The sequence below is a fragment of the Lagenorhynchus albirostris genome, chromosome 3 (genome assembly GCF_949774975.1).
Source record: "Lagenorhynchus albirostris chromosome 3, mLagAlb1.1, whole genome shotgun sequence".
Lineage (NCBI taxonomy): Eukaryota > Metazoa > Chordata > Mammalia > Artiodactyla > Delphinidae > Lagenorhynchus > Lagenorhynchus albirostris.
In genome coordinates this window covers 156,512,802-156,532,391 of record NC_083097.1, presented here as the reverse complement: position 1 = coordinate 156,532,391, position 19,590 = coordinate 156,512,802, and the positions used below count along the sequence as shown (strand labels likewise).

The window sequence follows — 19,590 nt, the reverse complement described above, 5'->3', positions numbered from 1 at the left end:
TCACTGGTGGAGACGGGGGGGGGGGGGCGGGAGGGGTGATGGGAGGGAAGCTTCAGAGCCACAGAGGAGAGCACAGCAACAGGGTTGCAGAGGGCAAAGCGGAGAGATTCCTGCACAGAGGAACGGTGCCGACCAGCACTCAACAGCTCGAGAGACTTGTCTGCTCACCCGCCGGCCGGGATGGGTGGGGGCTGGGAGCTGAGGCTCCAAATTCGGAGGTCAGGTCCCAGGGAGAGGACTGGGGTTGGCTGCATGAACTCAGCCTGAAGGGGGCTAGTGTGCCACAGCTAGCTGGGAGGGAGTCCGGGAAAAAGTCTGGACCTGCCTAAGAGGCAAGAGACCATTGTTTCGGGTGTGCAAAGAGAGGTGTCCATCGACAGATGAATGGATAAAGAAGATGTGGCACATATATACAGTGGAATATTACTCAGCCATAAAAAGAAACGAAATTGGGTTATTTGTAGTGAGGTGGATGGATCTAGAGTCTGTCATACAGAGTGAAGTAAGTCAGAAAGAGAAAAACAAATACCGTATGCTAACACATATATATGGAATCTAAAAAAAAAAAATGGCCATGAAGAAGCTAGGGGCAAGACTGGAATAAAGACACAGACCTATTAGAGAATGGACTCGAGGATACGGGGAGGGGGAAGTGTAAGCTGAGGCACAGTGAGAGAGCGGCATGGACGTATATACACTACCAAACGTAAAACAGATAGCTACTGGGAAGCAGCCGCATAGCACAGGGAGATCAGCTCGGTGCTTTGTGACCACCTAGAGGGGTGGAATAGGGAGGGTGGGAGGGAGGGAGACACAGGAGGGAAGAGATATGGGGACATATGTATATGTATAACTGATTCACTTTGTTATAAAGCAGAAACTAACACACCATTGTAAAGCAATTATACTCCAATAAAGATGTTAAAAATAATTTTTAAAAAATTGAAAAAAAGAAAAAGAATCCGCCTGCCAATGCAGGGGACACGGGTTCGAGCCCTGGTCCAGGAAGATCCCATGTTCCGCGGAGCAGCGAAGCCCGTGCGCCACAACCACTGAGCCTGCGCTCTAGAGCCCATGAGCCACAGCTACTGAAGCCCGTGTGCCTAGAGCCCGTGCTCTGCAACAAGAAGCCACCGCGGTGAGAAGCCCGTGCACCGCAACTAGAGAAAGCCCGCGTGCAGCAACAAAGCCCCAACACAGCCAAAAATAAATAAATAAAATAAAAAAATAATTTTAAAAAAAAGCATTGGTTGGGGGGCAATGGGGAGTTAAGGATTAGGAGTAAAAATTGAGACTGTCAGGAAAGAGGTGTGTTCCGGGTGTGTGTGAAGGTTTGAACTGAGTGACATAGGTCAGATCACAGTGATTCTTATAGATGTTATCTGATATCTCATACCTCCTCTGACATGTGCTACTTTGGGTGAAGAAAGAACCCCTTAGAAGAATGAATAGGATTTTTTTCCCCTGAAGTACAAGTAATTACCCACACACTTAAGTATCAGCCCTTTAATTCTGCAATGTCTGGGGAATGTTGGGGAGGGGAGCCATCCAAGGACTCCAACTTTTTCAGATTTGTAGGAAAATGGCTTGGTAAGGCCTGAAAAATCAAAGCAAAACTTTGAGTAGAAAGAGACCAGTCAGGATTGATGAGGTGATGGACATCACCTGGGGTGTCCCGTTGCTTTCTACACAATATGTATGGAGTTTTATGTTATTCAATAAACTTGTATTCTTCAAGTTGCAGGCAGTTTCTGTAGCACAACCCATGGCAAAAACTGCAAGAAAAGGACCAGCTGCCAAGAGAAAGATCCAAGAATTAGTCTTCTCTCATCTTTCTCACCTCCTCACCTACATCGTATTCTATCTGCCTTCCTTGAGGAAGAAAAGGGTGCTCAGAGTGCCCCGGAATCTGTGGTTTCTGTCCTCTGTGAGAGAAGCAACAACCACAGCTCTAGCTCTGTTCAGGGACCAAGACTTGTTTCCCTCTGACCCCAACATCTTCCCAGTTTAGGAAGGACCCCGAAGGACCCCTGCAGTCTCAGACACACGGCTAAGACTGGAGCCCCTGTGTCCTGACTAGGGGAGAGATGGTTGATCTAGGGAAGAAGGCTGAGGTCAGAATTCATGTATTCAACTAAAATGTCCCTGTGGTGCCTGTTTTCTTCCTTACCTTTGCCTCCTTGAGTAAACAAGAGGGAAGAAATACAGATGCCCCTTGGGATCAGATTCCTTCTCCCCAGGGCTATGAATTTAATGGGATGGTAGCACTGTGGAACCTCACTGCATGTCTATGCTTTCCATGGCAAGTTGGAGTAGACTGCCCCATTATCACAGCCCCAGCCTTCCCTTGTGTCCTTTGTGATATCCCATTTTCCTCACTCATCTCCAATTCATCTGATAGCCCTAGGTCCTCCTTCAAAATCTTCTCAAAAAAAGAAAAGGCATAACTTGCCTCCATTCCCACCACATTCTCTCTCCCATCATTTAATCATCTCCTAAAATACCACTAATTTCATGAAACCTTTTATAAGTTGTTCAGAAAAGACCTGATGGTGCCCCTTCTAGCTGTACAGTCCAATACTATGGTTATTCTCCCAATTCTTATCTGAATGGTACATTTGCTCTTTATCACAAATATATACTTTTATCCTACTCAGGAAAATTACAAATCCTTTTACAGATTTCAGAATGACACCATGTAAAAATTAAGTGTTTGATTATGGTTGTTTGGTAATAGCCATAATGGTAGTGATGTTGAAAAGCCAGAACTGAAGTGTCACCCTCTTCATTGCCAAAGAGTCAAGGCTCAATTCCAGGAGGTCATGATATGACATATTCCCAAGTCTCAGACTCTACTATGGGAAACAGTTGTGTTATCCTCTCCTCTCCTGACAGATGGCTTCCTCCAAACCCTGAAGGGATAGCCAGCACTTGCCCCTGTACCAGTCCTTGCTGTCTATGGTATTTAGCCTCTAGGATGGCCCCCAATGTTTTCCATTTCCTGGTATTCACGCCCTTGTGTAGTTTCCTCCATTGCTGTATCAGGGTTAGTCTGTGAAACCAGCAAGATACAGCAGAAGTGATGATAATGTCACTTCTGAGATTAGATTACTTAAAAACTGCACTTTTGCCCACCCTCTCTCCCCTTCTTCCTCCTTTTCCTCCTTCTCTTCCTCCTCTGCATCCCCCTCCTTTTCCTTCTTCTTTTCCTTTTTCGAACGATTGTTTTGTTTTAGGCTGCCAAGTTTTGGAGTAATTTGTTACACGGCAATAGATATTTAATACAATATAACATTTAAGAAGATGAACACCAAAACACCTGGCAAAATATCCATACCTTGGCCAATAACGGTGAGACATTTTGTCTCTGCACCAGTACAGGTGAGTAAAACTGGTTCACAGGAAATGTCATCCTCATTGTAGCATGCAGGACATTTAATGCCATTGGGGTTTGGGAATTTCTGAGGCACTGAATAAAGAGAAAATTTTCATCTTAAAGAATAAGTTTTAAAAAGAGCTGAAAACATTAGCCCCTCTCCTTGAGTCATGGTTATTCAAGGATTCCTCCCCCGCAAAATCAAAATTATTTACAACTAAGATGGCGTGGAGGGTGCAGGGGAGGTAGGTATTAAGTGGGAAGATGTAGCCAAAAGGATCTTCTAGTAATTTGATGTTATCTGTTCTTCTCTGCCTTGGCTGGAGAAAAGTGCTCAGATAATGGAGAGAAGATAAGCTATGGTCTAAAAAGTACTGTTAAGGGAGTGAGGAATTAAACAGGTGAGGAAAGACAACTTTTCAGCTGGAATGGGAAAGTAAATAATTTAACCTCTAATCACACTTAAAGTAAATCCCCAAGACCAGTTCCAGCCACCTAACTGTCATTCAGTCTCCTGTGCAGGAGAAGGGCTTGTATCCATCCCTTCACAGGGAAGAAAGGCAATCAGTGAGCAAAATCACTGAGCAGCTCAGAAGCAGAGAGACATGTCACAGGAAGGTATTTGGAAGGCAGAGACTTAAGGCAATGAGTTGGGAACAGGGTTGGGAAGGGAGAGAGAGTGGAGATGTGTTGGCACTCACCTTGTAATTCCCCTCGGTTACACAGCTCATCTTGGCAGCACTGGCGCTTGTACCCAAATGTTTGATTATCCCCCAGTGATGCTGACAAGACCAGTGGGACACACGAACTTGAAGAACAGCCTTTCTCCTCAAAAAATTGTAAGAGTTGCCCTGCAAAGAACCAGTCACAGAGGGAATTTTCCCTCTGAACCATAGAGAGAGTGATGCCCAAATGGGCAGCAAGTATTAAAGAATTCCTCCGTGCCTCCAATCACTTTGTTTTTAGTCTTTTCACTTCTTCAAGGGTCTTTCTGCATTGGTCCATGGAACGAAACATGGAGGGATGATTTGTTAGTGTAACCGAACAGGACCCTGTGGAGCCTTCCTGGGACAAATCCCTCCCCCATAACCTCTGCTGGAGCTCCTCTTGGAAGTGCCCAGATAATAGTATCTCATACATATTTCCTGAGTTTTTCAGATGCTAAAAAAACATTACCAAGTGGAAGAAATTAATTACTTGATGATCATGAGCACATAGCACCCAGACCTTCTGGCACCAAAAGACTGATAACATTAACCACCCTGTTGCCTCCACATCAACCAATCGGAGAATTGTGCATGAGCTGATCACATACCTCACGGATACCCCTCCCTCACTGGGCCTTTAAAAATATTTTGCTGAAGCCTTCTTAGAGTTCAAAGTGTTTTGAGCACAAGCCACCATCCCTCTTGCATAGCCCTGCAATAAACTTTCCTCTGCTCCAAACTCTGACATTTCAGTTTTTGTGACTTCACTGTGTGTCAGGCACATGAACTTGCACGGGGTAACATTAGCATTTGTTAGAATGGGAGTGTCATATCCCAGTGAGGTTCATGATGAACCGGGATGGTCTATCCTTTTTCCTGGAGCCTCCCTCCCTGCCACCTCACACCCACCCCACACTTCCAGCCCCATCCTGGTAGGGCATGGCATAAGGAAGCAAGGTAAAATAGAAGATTCACAGGAGTAGCAAAGAAAAACAAAGCCTGACTCCATATTGGATCTATTCCTTTAGCTCTAACCTTTGTGCTCTGTTTCCTGTGTTCAGTCATGCTGGCTCTGCACCTTTTGTAAAAGAATGTCGCCTATAGCCTGAAATATATATGATAGCCCATTCTGAGGGCCTCCCAGTCTTGACCTTTAAAGGTATAAACACTTTTCCATTCACCTAGAGATAAAAAGTTGCAGAACAGAAAATAACATTTGTCTTGTTGGAGGTTTACAGGAGCATGTCACGAGACCTACATGGACAGCTGCAGGAACAGAGGATCATCATATCCACTCCAGAATCTGGCCGGCACCAAGAAGTTTGCAACTACCAGCTACACCCCCTCCCCTTTTAGTATAAAAGAAGCCTGAATTCTAACTTGGGTAAGATGGTTTTGGGGAACACTAGTCCCCATCTTCTGCTGGCTTTCCAAATAAAATCATCATTCCTTGCCCAACACCTAGTCTCCCGATTTATCAGCCTGTCATGTGGTGAGCAGTATGTTTGAACTCTGTTACACAGGGAAGTGAGAAGCTCCGTCAAGCTGGGGAACACAGCAACCTCCCTCACTCTAAACACCCTCCTCGTCTGTCCCACATGCCTAGCAGCATGGGCAGGGGCCTGGCACAGCATACCTGATGTCCGCAATTCTTGCTTGTAGCTGAAGCAGCTTTGAGACGTTTCACAAGTTGTCTGTGGGTTGGTACTACATGTATAAATAGAGCAGTTTACACATTGGTAACTCTCTACGAAAAAGAAATTTAAGTTGTTCAGAAAGTAATTCAGGAATGAAAACTGTCAAGAATCGTAATTGATGTTTCCAATAGCCAAACATTCCTGAGAGTCAAAGTGCCATGAAACCTGTTCCCTGTGGGGCTGGATGCCTGCCTTCCTTCACTCAGTCCACAGCTCTTCCCCAGGGCCACAAAAGACCCCACTCCTACTGAGCCACCACCCTCTGCACAGGCTCAGGCCCTCTCAGCTGCCCATGGCCTGGGATGCTAATGAGGGTCTCCATCTCTGAAGTGTTCATCACTGCACTTGGAGCTGAACCTGGTCTCTCCTAAGCGGGCATTCCTCTCCTGTATTGCCACCTTACCCTTACAGTCTATGAGAGAAAGGGGCCATTTGTTTATTCTTACCTACAGAGCTGAAAACCAAGGTGGTGAGGACACAGGTGGTGAGGAGGCTCTTCGGGGTTGAAGATAGAGGCATGGTGGCACTGCAGAAGGCCCAAGTGAGAGCAGAAGGGTCAGGGCTATGGGGTCCAGGTCTCTTGTCAGACAACCCAAGCACTATACAGGGTGCCCATGTGTTCATTCATTTGTTTCACAAGTGAGAATTTGTCAAGCCCTCGCTTTATGCCAGATATGCCTCTTTTGGGGGATGTAAAGGTGAAAAGGATGCTATCTCTGTCATCAAGAGGCCCACAGGAGAAGGACCTTCCTTCCTTAAGAAGAATTCACATGAGGGATTTCTTTCTTGGATGGATATGGAAGGTGCTGGAGCTCCCTCCATAGCTGAAATAGGATTATTTAGCCAAGAAGAAGAAACCACTCTAAGGTCTGAGCCTGTCGTACTCTGAGACATATAGCCCCTTAGCCAAGGACGCCGATTTCTCAATTCCAAAGTCACCTTCCCCCAAAGAGCCAGTTCCCGCTGCATCTGTTACTCACCATCTCTCAAGACACATAGGTTCTCTAACAAAATGACAGAGCCAGGATTTGCTAGACGAATCCGGATATTCTTTCTAACCTTGTGTCATCAATGCTCCTTTCCAAAAGCCCATTTGAATTTTGCCAACTTAGGAAGGAAATTCAGCTTCCATGTTTTGTGGAAATCACAAGCCCCACTTACCTTCAGACTCGTCCTCCCAGGGGTCCGAGAAAAAGTCTGAAACATCACAGTGTAAGGACCAAGGAGTAGTTGGGGCCCCTCTACCTTTTCCTTCCTGAAGGCAGGTTTTCAGGAAATGACAAAACCTATTTCACACTCTGAATTCCAAGTCTCAACTTCCATAATTATCATAAGCTGAACTAAATAGTCTTAGAGACAAAAATATATATACGAAACCTGTTTAAGAACGACCTCTAACCTCATTCTGGTTGACCAGATGCCCAGAAACCCCCAAAGTCTTGGACTCTGGAGCTGTAAGGTGCAACACAGGGTCTTCCCATGCTTGGATAGGAAGAAGGATTGCCTCTTTTTTCACTATCCTCTAACTGAAATTTAGCCTTTCCTTCCATAAATGGAGTCCACAAACCACAGCAAAACCACCCACCCTTAGAAATTTCTGAGGTTTTCCTATCACATGACATCTGCAGACATAGAGTATTCTTTGCCTTCATCGACTACTTCCAGATTATGTCCTTATCAGTCCCCTGCTGGAGCCTGGTGTCTGATACATTAACAAAGAAGCATATTGCCTACTATTCCATACATTAGTAGAGTTATATAACTGTATTTCAATGTACAGTTGACCCTTGAACAGCAGGGGTTTGAACTGCACAGGTCCACCTATATGAGAATTTTTTTCAATAGTACTTGCTACATGATCAGCAGTTGATTGAATCCATGGATATGGAAGAGTGGATACGGAAGAACTAAGGATAGGGAGGAATCGCATATAGAGATGACCAACTATAAATTGTAGGCAAAGTTTTGCACGGAGAGGCAGCACCCTAACCCCTATGTTGTTCAAGGGTCAACTGTAATTATAATCCTATGTGGTTATATATGGAATCTAAAAAATAAAAATAAAAATAAAAAAGGTTCTGAAGAACCTAGGGGCAGGACGGGAATAAAGACGCAGATGTAGAGAATGGACTTGAGGACATGGGGAAGGGGAAGGGGAAGTTGGGACGAAGGGAGAGAGTGGCATGGACTTATATATACTACCAAATGTAAAATAGATAGCTAGTGGGAAACAGCTGCATAGCACAGGGAGATCAGCTCCGTGCTTTGTGACCACCTGGAGGGGTGGGATAGGGAGGGTGGGAGGCAGACGCAAGAGGGAGGAGATATGGGGATGTATGTATATGTATAGCTGATTCACTTTGTTATAAAGCAGAAACTAACACACCACTGCAAAGCAATTATACTCCAATAAAGATGTTAAAAAAAAAATCCTATGTGGTTTAATTGTTTTCATGAGAAGGGGTCCATAGTTCCACCAGGCTGCCTGGGCCCCCTGTCACAGACGGTTGCCACCTCACTTCTGGAAATAGTAAACGCACCGTCTGCCTCCCAAAGCAGAGCTCTGCCCTAATGCCCAAGAAGAAGGTGTAGCTCAAAGCTGTACATTTTATGATTCTCTTATTTCCTCTGCCCATCAAACTTTTCCCTTTCTCCTCATGCTACTTGCTTATGAATTCCTGACCAACTGAGGTGCTGGAGACAAGGATAATTTCTGGCAGAGAAAGTGTGAGGCTGGGAGACCAAACTTATAGTGTGGTCTGGGATTAGAAGTTCACCAGTTAAATCCAACTACCGCTGTCATTCAATGATGCTGGCCACCCACTCGGCCTGGCTCACAGTGGGGCCTGGAACTTGAAGCACAGGCCAGGCTCAGGAAAGCAGAGATGGTTGGGTGAAATGAGCCAGTTTTGTCATCACTGATGGAGAACCTTGGCCCCATCTCTCAACTCCAGGAGGACAAAGCAAGGCCTGGGACCACCTGACTCTGTGCCAATGTCCTGCTTCTCAGGGTGGGTCCTCAGCAAACCCTTCAGGGCTGTGGTTACTGTGGGAGGGTGCCATAGGGCACACCATTCCTGGGCGGAACTCCTAAAGCATGGGAGTGTCCAGGTGTTCACTATCTTTGAGTTGTGGCCCCCACTCACCCTTGGTTTCAGAATCATCCCGCCAGCCTCCTTGCAGAGAGCCCACTCTCTCAAGTCAGCTGTGCTCATTCTTGTTACCAGAAATGATATTATGTACAATGTCCCAGATAAAAACCATGTCATGAGAAATTATCCCCCTCCTATCAGCTCAGCTCCTGGGCACAGTTTTGAGAGGGACCCACTCCCTTTTCTCCCTGCCATGTGCTGGGCTAAGCATACACATGTGGGAGCCACTCACCCACCTCTTTCGCCCTCAGTTTCCCCCTCTGGAAAGTGAGGATAAGACCGAACCCCACTTCTTAGGTTAGTTTGGTGTGAGGGTGACATGAGCCCACTGTACTGAGAACAGCTGTTGATACCAGCATCAACTAGTATCTCCTTGTTTGTTCTCTTTACTCTCACAGATCAGTCAGCATTTCTTATGGAGCATTTGCTTCCTGACTAGGTCCCTGGACTGTTCCAGGGGTCAAAGTCTCCAAACCAGACCAGTTGGTTGCATGGCTACAGGGCGGCCTCTCTTACAAGGCCAGTGAAGGGAAGGTGGCAACCCCTTTATCCAGACATGCTGTGGGAGCCTCAGGCTGGAGGGGAGGTCCTGGCCCACAGTGAACCCCAAGAAACCCCTTCCTGGGATAAAGTCTTTCCTATCTTGAGAGATTTCTTCTGGTCAGAGGAACTGGGCACCTGAGCCACAAGTCCTCAGTGGTCTGAGTCAGAGAGACAGGGGGAGTACTGTGGTCCATCCCAAGAGGCACCTGACTTGTCGGAGCTGAGACCGACAAGGGCTGGGTGGTGAAGTGCTGATGCTCGTTCGGAGTTTGTAGTGGAAGCCTGGATTCCCCACAAGGCTGAGCACTAAGGAAGGGAACAGGGACAGTGACTATGTCCCATTCCAAATAAAAACTAGACCCTGAAGAAGGGCTGGAGGAGAGGTGGAGGGAGGAACAGAGCATGGGGACCAGCCCAGTCAGTGACTGACCAAGAGGAGTTGACCCTCTATTTTCACTTGGGCTGGATTCTACCCTTTGTGTTCAGTGAGGGGCTAGCACCCTGACCCTGGTTAAGCCTTCAAGATTTGAGACAGAAATGCCCAGGGCAGGTGGAGACAGAAGCTACAGAGGAATGGGGCTTCTGACAACACAAGGTGCAGGCAGAGAGAGTGGGCATTGTTCTGGGGGGAGGGACAGCTTCAGCAGGAATCGAACATCCTGTCCACCTTCCTGGTTTCTAGCTCTGCGTTGCTCAAGGATGCTCGGTGTGACCAGAGGCTTGGGACACTGGGTGTCAACTCACCTTGTTCTTTCTTGGCATTGTCTTGCTGTGTGGTGTCTTTGCTCCAGTGTGTGACCCTCTGTGAAGAATTACCCCTGGACCCAGCCCTAAGCCCCTTGCTGACCACCGTGTGCAGTCAGGCAGCACGGGGGTGGTGTGGTCACAGTGATGCAAGACAAATGGCCACTGCCCCCAGAGCTCGAGCCTCAGGGCAAATGGCACCCGGGTTTGACCATCACCCCATGCATGAGAAGCCATCGTCATAGTCAAGTGAGATGTAAACACAGTCTCAGCCCTCAGATGCCTCCTCACCAGCCTGCCCTTCTTCCCATTACTGCCCTTGCTCTCATTCTTTATTTTCTGGCTTCTTCTCTTTCTCCAATCTCGGGGGATATCCGAGGTATCATCTGGTCCTTTGATGAGGAAAATGCTGAAGTGAACATGTTAAAATCCCAGAGAGGAGGCCATCTGCGTGAGGCAGCTGGAACCTGCCAAAAGATCAGAGTTTCAACATGGTGGAGAACCCAACCAAGCAGTAGGGGATAGATGGATGGAGTTCCAGGGCTGCCACCTGGGACCTGTTTGACTTTATACTTTCTAGAGTCATCCAGGGTGCTTTTTCACTTTTGTTGCTTTTGGTGTCAAGAGATTTGCCCTTAGAAGCCCTGTCTCTATCTGCTGGCCATGAGGCTGGTGCGGAGTGGAATGAGAGTGGGAGGCCCAGGTGTGACTCTTGCTTATCCCTCACCACTCCCCGAGTCCACAGTGTTAAGGAAGATCAGAGACCATCCTACTTCCTGGTCTAAGGACCTCAGAGTCAGACAATCTGGGTTTACATCCTGGTTCTGCTGTGTGACCCTAGTCTAGTGACTCAACCTCTCTGTGCCTCAGTTTCCTCAATTATAAAATAAAGATAATATGGGAGTGATCTCATGGGGTGGTTGTGAAGCTTACATGAATTAACATATATACTGCACTTAGAGCAAACGGTGCCTGTTTCACCGAGCAGCTAATGTTATCATTTATTAAGCAACTATTTTGTGTCTGAAATGCTAAGCAACATGAATAAGCACAGACCTTATCTTCAAAGAGGGAGGGTGAGAGGGAAAAAGGAGAGGGAAGCAGGTGAGGAGGTTCCCTGGAGATGAGGGACACCATAAGGAGGATTCTCACCCAGCCCGGGCACTGCCCAAGAATAGCTAAGCCTGGTTGTAACAGGAAAGAACAACTCTCACTCCATATTAGATCTGTTTCTTTTACTTTAAACTTTGTATTCTATTGCTTTTGCTTTGAGTTAAGAATGTTGCCTAGGACTTCCCTGGTGGTGCAGTGGTTAAGAATCTGCCTGCCAGTGCAGGAGACATGGGTTCAAGCCCTGGTCCGGGAAGATCCCACATGCTGCAGAGCAACTAAGCCTGTGTGCCACAACTACTGAGCCTGCGCTCTAGAGCCCATAAGCCACAACTACTGAGCCCACATGCCACAACTACTGAAGCTTGCACACCTAGAGCCTATGCTCTGTAACAGAGAAGCCACCACAATAAGAGGCCCTCACACTGCAACACATAATAGCCCCCCCTCACCGCAACAACAAAGACCCAACCCAGCAAAAAATAAATTAGTTAATTAAAAGAAAAAAAAAAAGAATGTTGCCTATAGCCTAAAATATACAGGATAGCTTAGTCTTAAGGCTTTGACCTTTAAGAGTATAACATTTTTCCATTCATATAGAGATAAAAAGTTGCAGAACAGAGAGTAACATTTGTCTTGTTAAAAGTTTACAAGAACATTGTGACAAAACCTATGTGGACAGCTTCAAGAACAAAGGATTCCTGCACCAAGAAGTTTGCAACAGCCAACTCCCCCACCCTCTGCCTTCCCCTTTTTAGCATAAAAGAAGCCTGAATTCTAACTAGGGTGGTTCTCTAGGACATTGGTCTGCCATCTTCTCAGTCTGCTGGCTTTCTGAATAAAGTCATTATTCCTTGCCCCAACACAGCTCATCTCCTGATTTATTGACCTGTCATGCGGTGAGCAGAATGAGTTTGGACTCAGTAGCATGGTAGGAGGAGCAGTGGGTCTTTCATGGGGCCCATGAGGCCTGACAAAGCCCTCCCCAAGAAGGAAGCAGGAGGGCACCCAGAGAGAACTGCTGTCTACTGCCCACAAGCCCAAGGATGTCTGGAGGCCAGGATGAGCCGCAGGTAGCACTGGGCTCAGGCCACCTCTGGGGAAGACCAGAGCTGACCCAGGAGGGGATAGTGGCATATTCACTATCCAGGTTTTAAACCTGTGGCTTCCTCATCTGGGAAAAGTGGTTGGGATGGGGACACTCATGAGTGCAGGTCCCTTAGAGCCAGATGCAGGAGCTGAGAGAGCACAGAAAGCAAAGCCAAACCCAGCTGAGACATCCTGGAAACAGTGGTCTGCGGAAGGCCCCGTCTCCACTATCCTCCCTGTCTGCTGTTCTCACCTCTCTCCTTTTATGACCCAGGCATATGAGGCTTCACCTGTAGGTTCTGAACAATGGCCTATTCTCTTCAGAAACTAAAAGCCAGATATCAGCAAGTCATATGCAGGTCAAGGCAGTGAGCAAGTTCTGTGAGGTTTCACATTTCTTCAAGCTCTTTGATCATTTATACATTAACACCTTGACATTTTTGCTAAAAGTTTATGACAGTCTACATAAAACATATATATGTATAAAATTCATAAAGATATTGATCTTTATCATATTATGTTTACGTTATGTGGTTCAAAGTCTATTGTTTAACAATACATTTAGGAGAATATTTTCCCATCACGATACCATTTTTGGTTTGCTTTTTTGTTTAAAACAATACACATTTATTATCTTATAGTTCTGAAGGCTAGAAGTCCAAAAGAAGTTTCTTTTTTAATTAATTTTTTTATTGAAATATAACTGATTTACAATGTTGTGTTAGTTTCTGCTGTACAGCAAAGTGAATCAGCCATACATATACATATATCCACACTCTTCTAGACTCCATTCCCATACAGGTTATTACAGAGCACCAAATAGAGCTCTCTGTGCTATACAGTAGGTTCTAATTAGTTATCTTTTATATTCAGTAGTGTGTATATGTCAATCCCAATCTCCCAATTTAACCCCCCCTTTCCCCCTTAGTAACCATAAGTTTGTTTTCTACATCTGTGACTCAATTTCTGTTGTGTAAATAGGTTCCTTTGTACCATTTTTTTAGATTTTACATATAAACAGTATCTTATGATATTTGTCTTTCTCTGTCTGACTTACTTCACTCAGTATGACAATATCTAGGTCCAACCATTGGATGCAAATGGCATTATTTCATTCTTTTTTATGGTTGAGTAATGTTCCATGTTATATATGTACCACATCTTCCTTATCCATTCCTCCATCGATGGACATTTAGGTTGCTTCCATGTCCTGGCTATTGTAAATAGTGCTGCAATGAATATTGGGGTGCATGTGTCCTTTCAAATTATGGTTTTCTCTGAATATATGCCCAGGAGTGGGATTGCTGGATCTTATGGCAGTTCTATTTTTAGTTTTTTAAGGAACCTTCATACTGTTCTCCATAGTGGCTGTACCAATTTACAGTCCCACCAAAAGTGTAGGAGGGTTCCCTTTTCTCCACACCCTCTCCAGCATTTATTGTTTGTAGATTTTTTGATAATGGCCATTTTAACCAGTGTGAGATGATACCTCATCGTAGTTTTGATTTGCATTTCTCTAATAATTAGTGATGTTGAGCATCTTTTCATGTGCCTCTTGGCCACCTGTATGTCTTCTTTGGAGAAATATCTATTTAGATCTTCCGCCCATTTTTTGATTGGGTTGTTTGTTTTTCTAATATTGAGCTGCGTGAGCTGTTTTTATATTTTGGAGATTAATCCCTTGTCAGCCACTTCATTTGCAAATATTTTCTCCCATTCTGTGGGTTTTCTTTCTGTTTTATTGATGGTTTCCTTTACTGTGCATACAATGCCTTCAATTGTTACATAGACAAGTCACATAGCTTCCTTTCTGCAAGCTCCATGGGATGGGATTTCCATCTACCTTGTTCACTTTGGTATTCTCAGCATCTTTGATGCTAGTGCCTGGTTAGTGCTCAGTAATATTGGTGAATGACTGCTCCTGTTATTCTTGATCTAAGAACACCAGTTTTCTATTATTTGATGCTTCCTATTTAATTCTTGAAACATGTGGGAGACGTACTATGATGTGATGATACATTTCAACTTTTCAAATGTAAATAGGGCCACATTTCCTGAATTTAGCCTTTCCTTCCTTTAATAAACATTGATATTTCTCTGAAAGAAATATAAAATAAAATCAGTTTCCTGAATTCCTGAAAGGGATTGCAATTACCTTTTTACAATAAGGTTTTCCCTAAAGGCCCTGACTTTGTAAGTAGAACCCAGGCTGCATCCACTATAGAAGTGGCCCAGGTCTCCTTCTACATTGAGAGAGTCACAAACACAGAGCTGTTCAGCTCCAGCAGTTCAGCTCTACCCAATGACCACCTCCAGCCTGAATTCCCTTAGTAAACACACTCCTACACCCGTGACAGATGGGCCTTTTTTCTGGCAAAGCAAACACACAAATCTAAAATCTCCCCTCTCCTTTCATCAGAGTCTAGAAAATCTAAAAGGGCAGGTGCCATCTTATTCCAGACAGAACCCAAAGGAACTCAGGTACTTCATGGAAAGACTTCTCTCTATAGAGATATAAGAAAGCAGAGGCAATACACACTCTCACATGCACTCATGCACACTCACATTCACACACTCATACACAGTCAGAAGATGAATTGGAAGGTAGGACTTAAGGAAGTCAGGGAAAACAGACCTTATGAAACAGGAAAACTTCATGAGATGAGAGAAAATCAATAGGAATAATGAGATGTAAAATGAGATGTTAACATATATATATATATATATATATATATATATATATATATATATATATATATATGAAAGAGGGTGGGATGGGGTGTGGAAGCAGAGGGAGGGAAAGAGGCATCAGGAGGACCAGCCTTGCCCAACTATTATTCTTGACCACAGTACCAGCAAGGTGACTGGTAAAGAGGAAAATGCCTGACTGAAAAGATAAGTACTATTTCCATCGAGGCCTAGAATTACCCACTGTGCAAGTAGGTCCAATCAGACAATATCCAAATGGTTCAGAAAGCCACCAAGTTGATCTTTGGGTCCTTATAGGTCCTACAGCAAAATGTTCTGAAGCATCTGTGGCTATAGTAGCCAAGAGCATGTTATGGATAACAATATCCAGGCTTCCCCTTGGGAAAGTAACTAGCCTGTTTGTAGAGGAGACCCATATGTCACAGTTGGCTTTGAAATGTATGGTCTACACAATCACATGACTTTTCTCAACCTAGACATGTAGTCTCAGAATGATGACCACCATGGACAAGAAGGAAATGGAAAAAGGAAGTAGGATTTGAATATGCAGCATCATTGACAGGCAACTTCAAGGTGGACAGTCCCATAGTGAATGATTTTAGCAGGAACCACAGACAGCAGCAGCTCAAGTTCCCCAAGGCATTAAGGTTTTTAGAATGTCCAGTCTACCTGGTGCTTCAAATTTTGTACCATATCTTAGATTTTACTCAGGCAGCTAAAGAATCTAGCCTTCCTCAACAAACTCCCAGATTCAATCCCATTGTAGTAACTTCAGCCCCAAATATCCCAGCTGACCATAATGCTCCAACATATTTGCACATAGATGGTATCCTTCCATCTGTGATAAGAGTATGGAGGGAAAATTGATTTTATTAACACAACTGTATAGAACCAGCTGCATTCTGGTTGGTGTCTCAGTTTAATTGCATGCACCCTCAACAAGTCTGTCTACCTTTCCAGCCTGACGTGTGGACCCTTTGTCCTGCATTTAACCCAACAATCCAACAGCCAGGTCAGCAGGGCCACCAGAATTCTCATCTGTGTCCATCAGCTCACCATTTAGGCTACAACCATGAAGAGTTCATTCATCTGATAGGTCACAATCATCTATGCATTAGTCAATATAATATTCAGAATATTTCAACAGAACCTTCAAAAAACAGATTGAAATTCAACTTGAACTTTTGTGAAGTTTCAAGTTGAAAATAATAATTGAAAATAAACAATTCTTTGACCTGTTGTATTAAAAAATAAATTAAAAATTGAAAATTGAAAAATAAAGAAAGAATTCTTTGAAATGGCATTTTTCTGGGCTTTGAACCTGCAGCACTTCCTCTTTTGTTGACAGCCAGACTTTACTAGAAATCAGCCAACTATTTACATAGCTGCCAGTCCCCAAAATACTAATGGGGCAATGTCCCATATTAAACATAAAGTCTATATTTCAGCTAAAGACATGAAGAAGATGAACAGGTTATGCAGAATCAGCCCACCCTTCTGATATCTACAAAATGTGGGCCATCTGCTGGCTCCAAAAATATGTCTGAGCAAGTGATCACAGACTCTACACTTATTTGTTGCAATACTTCCAAATATCAAATAATGGGCAACCGCTCTACAACTTCTCCTCAAGAAGTGTTCTCCCAACCCAACACAAAGCATCCTTTAAAAACTGCAGTTTCTGACCTGAAGCTTTACCAACTGGTGTCTTCAATCTTTGAACTTCCTGAACTTTCAAGTCTTCTAAACCTTCCTGACTGTTGTATACAGACAGAGTGGATTCAGCAGCTCATAGGCCAAATTTTCACACGAGGCTAGACTAATACAAGCATGGAAATTGAATGTTATTAGTTGTTATAGACTGTGTTGTGTCCCATAAAAATTCATATGTTGAAGACCTAATACCCATTACTTCAAAATGTGACTGTATTTGGAGATAGTGCCTTGAAAAAGATAATTAAGTTAAAATGAGGTCATTAGAGTGGGCCCTAATCCAACATGACTGATGTCCTTATAAGAAGAGGACACAGACACACAGAGAGGGACCACCGTATGAAGACACAGGGAGAAGATGGCCATCTACAAGCCAAGGAGAGGGGCCTCAGGAGAAACCAACCCTGCAATCAAGAATTTGATCTCACACTTCTAGCCTCCAGAATTGTGCAAAAATAAATTTCTATTGTTTAAGACTCAAGACACAAAATATGGCAAAGGAGATCATTGAATTTGTGCTGTCTCTACTTATTTGGTCACCCAGCCTTAGTCTATTGTGAGCAGTGAGAACGGCTAAGGCATTTCTGAGCCAAAAGGCTCACTATGTTATTTAAAGCCAAACCCAAATTTAGGAGAAGTAGCATCATTACCATGGCAGAATAAGAGTTCTACTGTTTTCTCTCAAAGAACACTAATTTTGACAAATACCTACAGAGAAGGGTACCTTTGTGGAAGTCTGGGAGCCCAGTGGAGAAATTCTAGCACAGAGTTGGAGCAAGAAAAATTCAAAAAGAAAGAAATGGAGATCCATGATTTGGTCTGTGATTTTCCCAATAAAGGACTCAAAATTGTTGTTTTAAGGAAGCTAAGTGTTCTACAGGAAAACACAGAAAGACAAGTCAATGAAATCAAGAAAATTATACACAAACAAAATAAGAACTTTAACAGGGAGACAGGAATTATTAAAAAGAACTAAATAGTAATTCAGGAACTGAAGAATACAAAGATGAAATAAAACCTGCAATAGAAAACATCAGCAAAAGATTGGACTAAGAAGAGAAAAGAATCTATGAGGAAGAATACAGGTCATTTAAAAGTATCCATTCAGAGAAGACCAAAGAAAAAAAAGAATGAAAAAGAGTGAAGAAAGTCTAGTGAAAAATGAGATATCACTAAAATAAGAAACCTATGCATACTGGAGTGCCAGAAGGAGAAGACAGGGAGAAAGGGACATAACGTTTATTGAAAACAATACTGGCTGAAAATTTCTCAAATCTGGGAACAGATTTGGACATCAAAGTTCATGAAACTCATAGACCTCCCCCACCACTAAATGTCAACCCAAAATAATCTCCTACAAGACACATTATTTTAAAATTGTCTAAAATCAAAGACAAAAAGTGCATTTTCAAAGCAGCAGGAAAAATAAAGTTCCTCACATACAAGAAAACCCCCATGAGGCTACCAGCAGATTCCTCACCAGAAACTTGCAGATTAGGAGAGAATAAGAAGATATATTTAAAGTGCTAAAAGAAAAAATTGCCAATCAAGAATACTTTGCCCAGAAAATTTGTCCTTCAGAAATGAAGATGAAATACTTTCAGAAACAAAATATGAGGGAGCTCATAATAACTAGACCAGCCTTTTAAAAATGCTGAAAGTCCTTCAAGTTGAAATAAAAGGAACCTAATAAGTAAGATGAAAACATAAAACACACTGGTAAAAGTAAGTATGTGGTCAAATTCATAATACTTTAATACTGTAATATGGTGGTTTGTTAACCACTTAACTATAGGATAAAGGTTAAAGCAAAAAGTACGTTTTTAGTTACAACTATAATAATTTGTTAATTGATACACAATGTAAAATTGCATATATTGTGACATCAAACATAATTGTTGGGGTGTGGAATAAAAGGAGAGAGTTTTGTATGCAATTGAAGTTGTTATCAGCATAAAATAGACTGTATATCAATAAAATGTTGTATGAAAGCCTCATGGTAACTACAAAGCAAAAACCTTCATTAGATACACAAAAGATAAAGAAAAGAAAAGAAAAGCACACCACTCTAAAAATCATTAATTTACAAAAGAAGAGAGAAACAAAGGAAGAAGGGAATTACAAAATAGCCAGGAAACAAATTACATGGAATTAGTAGGTCCTGGCCTATCAATAATTACTTTAAATGTATATGGAATAAATTATTCAATCAAAAGTCATATAATGGGCCACCGCTGCTGCTGCCACCCCTGCACAGGAGCCGTTGCCATGCTCATGAAACCACTTCTCCCGCCACCGACTGAATCCAGCCGTGTGGCTGACAGGGGCTAGGTGCTCCAGCCCGGTGTCAGGTCTGAGCCTCTGAGGTGGGAGAGCCGAGTTCAGGACATTGGACCACCAGAGATCTCCCGACCCCATGTAATATCAATCAGTGAGAGCTCTGCCAGACATCTCCATCTCAACACTAAGAGCCAGCTCCAATCAACGACTATCAAGTTCCAGTGCTGGACACGCTATGCCAAACAACTAGCAAGACGGGAACACAACCCCACCCATTAGCAGAGAGGCTGGCTAAAATCATAATAAGTTCACAGACACTGCAAAACACACCACCAGACACTGTCCAGCCCACTAGAAAGACAAAATCCAGCCTCATCCACCAGAACACAGGCACCAGTCACCTCAACCAGGAAGCCTACAGAACACACTGAAACAACCTTACCCACTAGGGGTTGACAACAAAAACAATA

At 43.6% G+C, this 19,590-nt stretch overlaps 1 protein-coding gene and 1 pseudogene across 1 annotated transcript in view; one reads left to right on the top strand and one right to left on the bottom strand.

The window, feature by feature from the left end:
- Positions 1-6,299, bottom strand: part of MSANTD5 (Myb/SANT DNA binding domain containing 5) — a 31,999-nt gene extending 25,700 nt beyond the window's left edge. The window contains exons 1-3 of the mRNA XM_060146400.1: positions 6,227-6,299; positions 4,078-4,227; positions 3,338-3,469 (exon numbers count right to left, since the gene is read on the bottom strand). Coding sequence (XP_060002383.1) covers positions 3,338-3,469; positions 4,078-4,227; positions 6,227-6,299 — 355 coding nt within the window. The remainder of the gene's footprint in view (positions 1-3,337; positions 3,470-4,077; positions 4,228-6,226) is intronic.
- Positions 6,300-15,563: 9,264 nt separating this feature from the next.
- Positions 15,564-16,945, top strand: LOC132518448 (TGF-beta-activated kinase 1 and MAP3K7-binding protein 2-like; annotated as a pseudogene).
- The last annotated feature ends 2,645 nt before the right edge of the window (positions 16,946-19,590 follow it).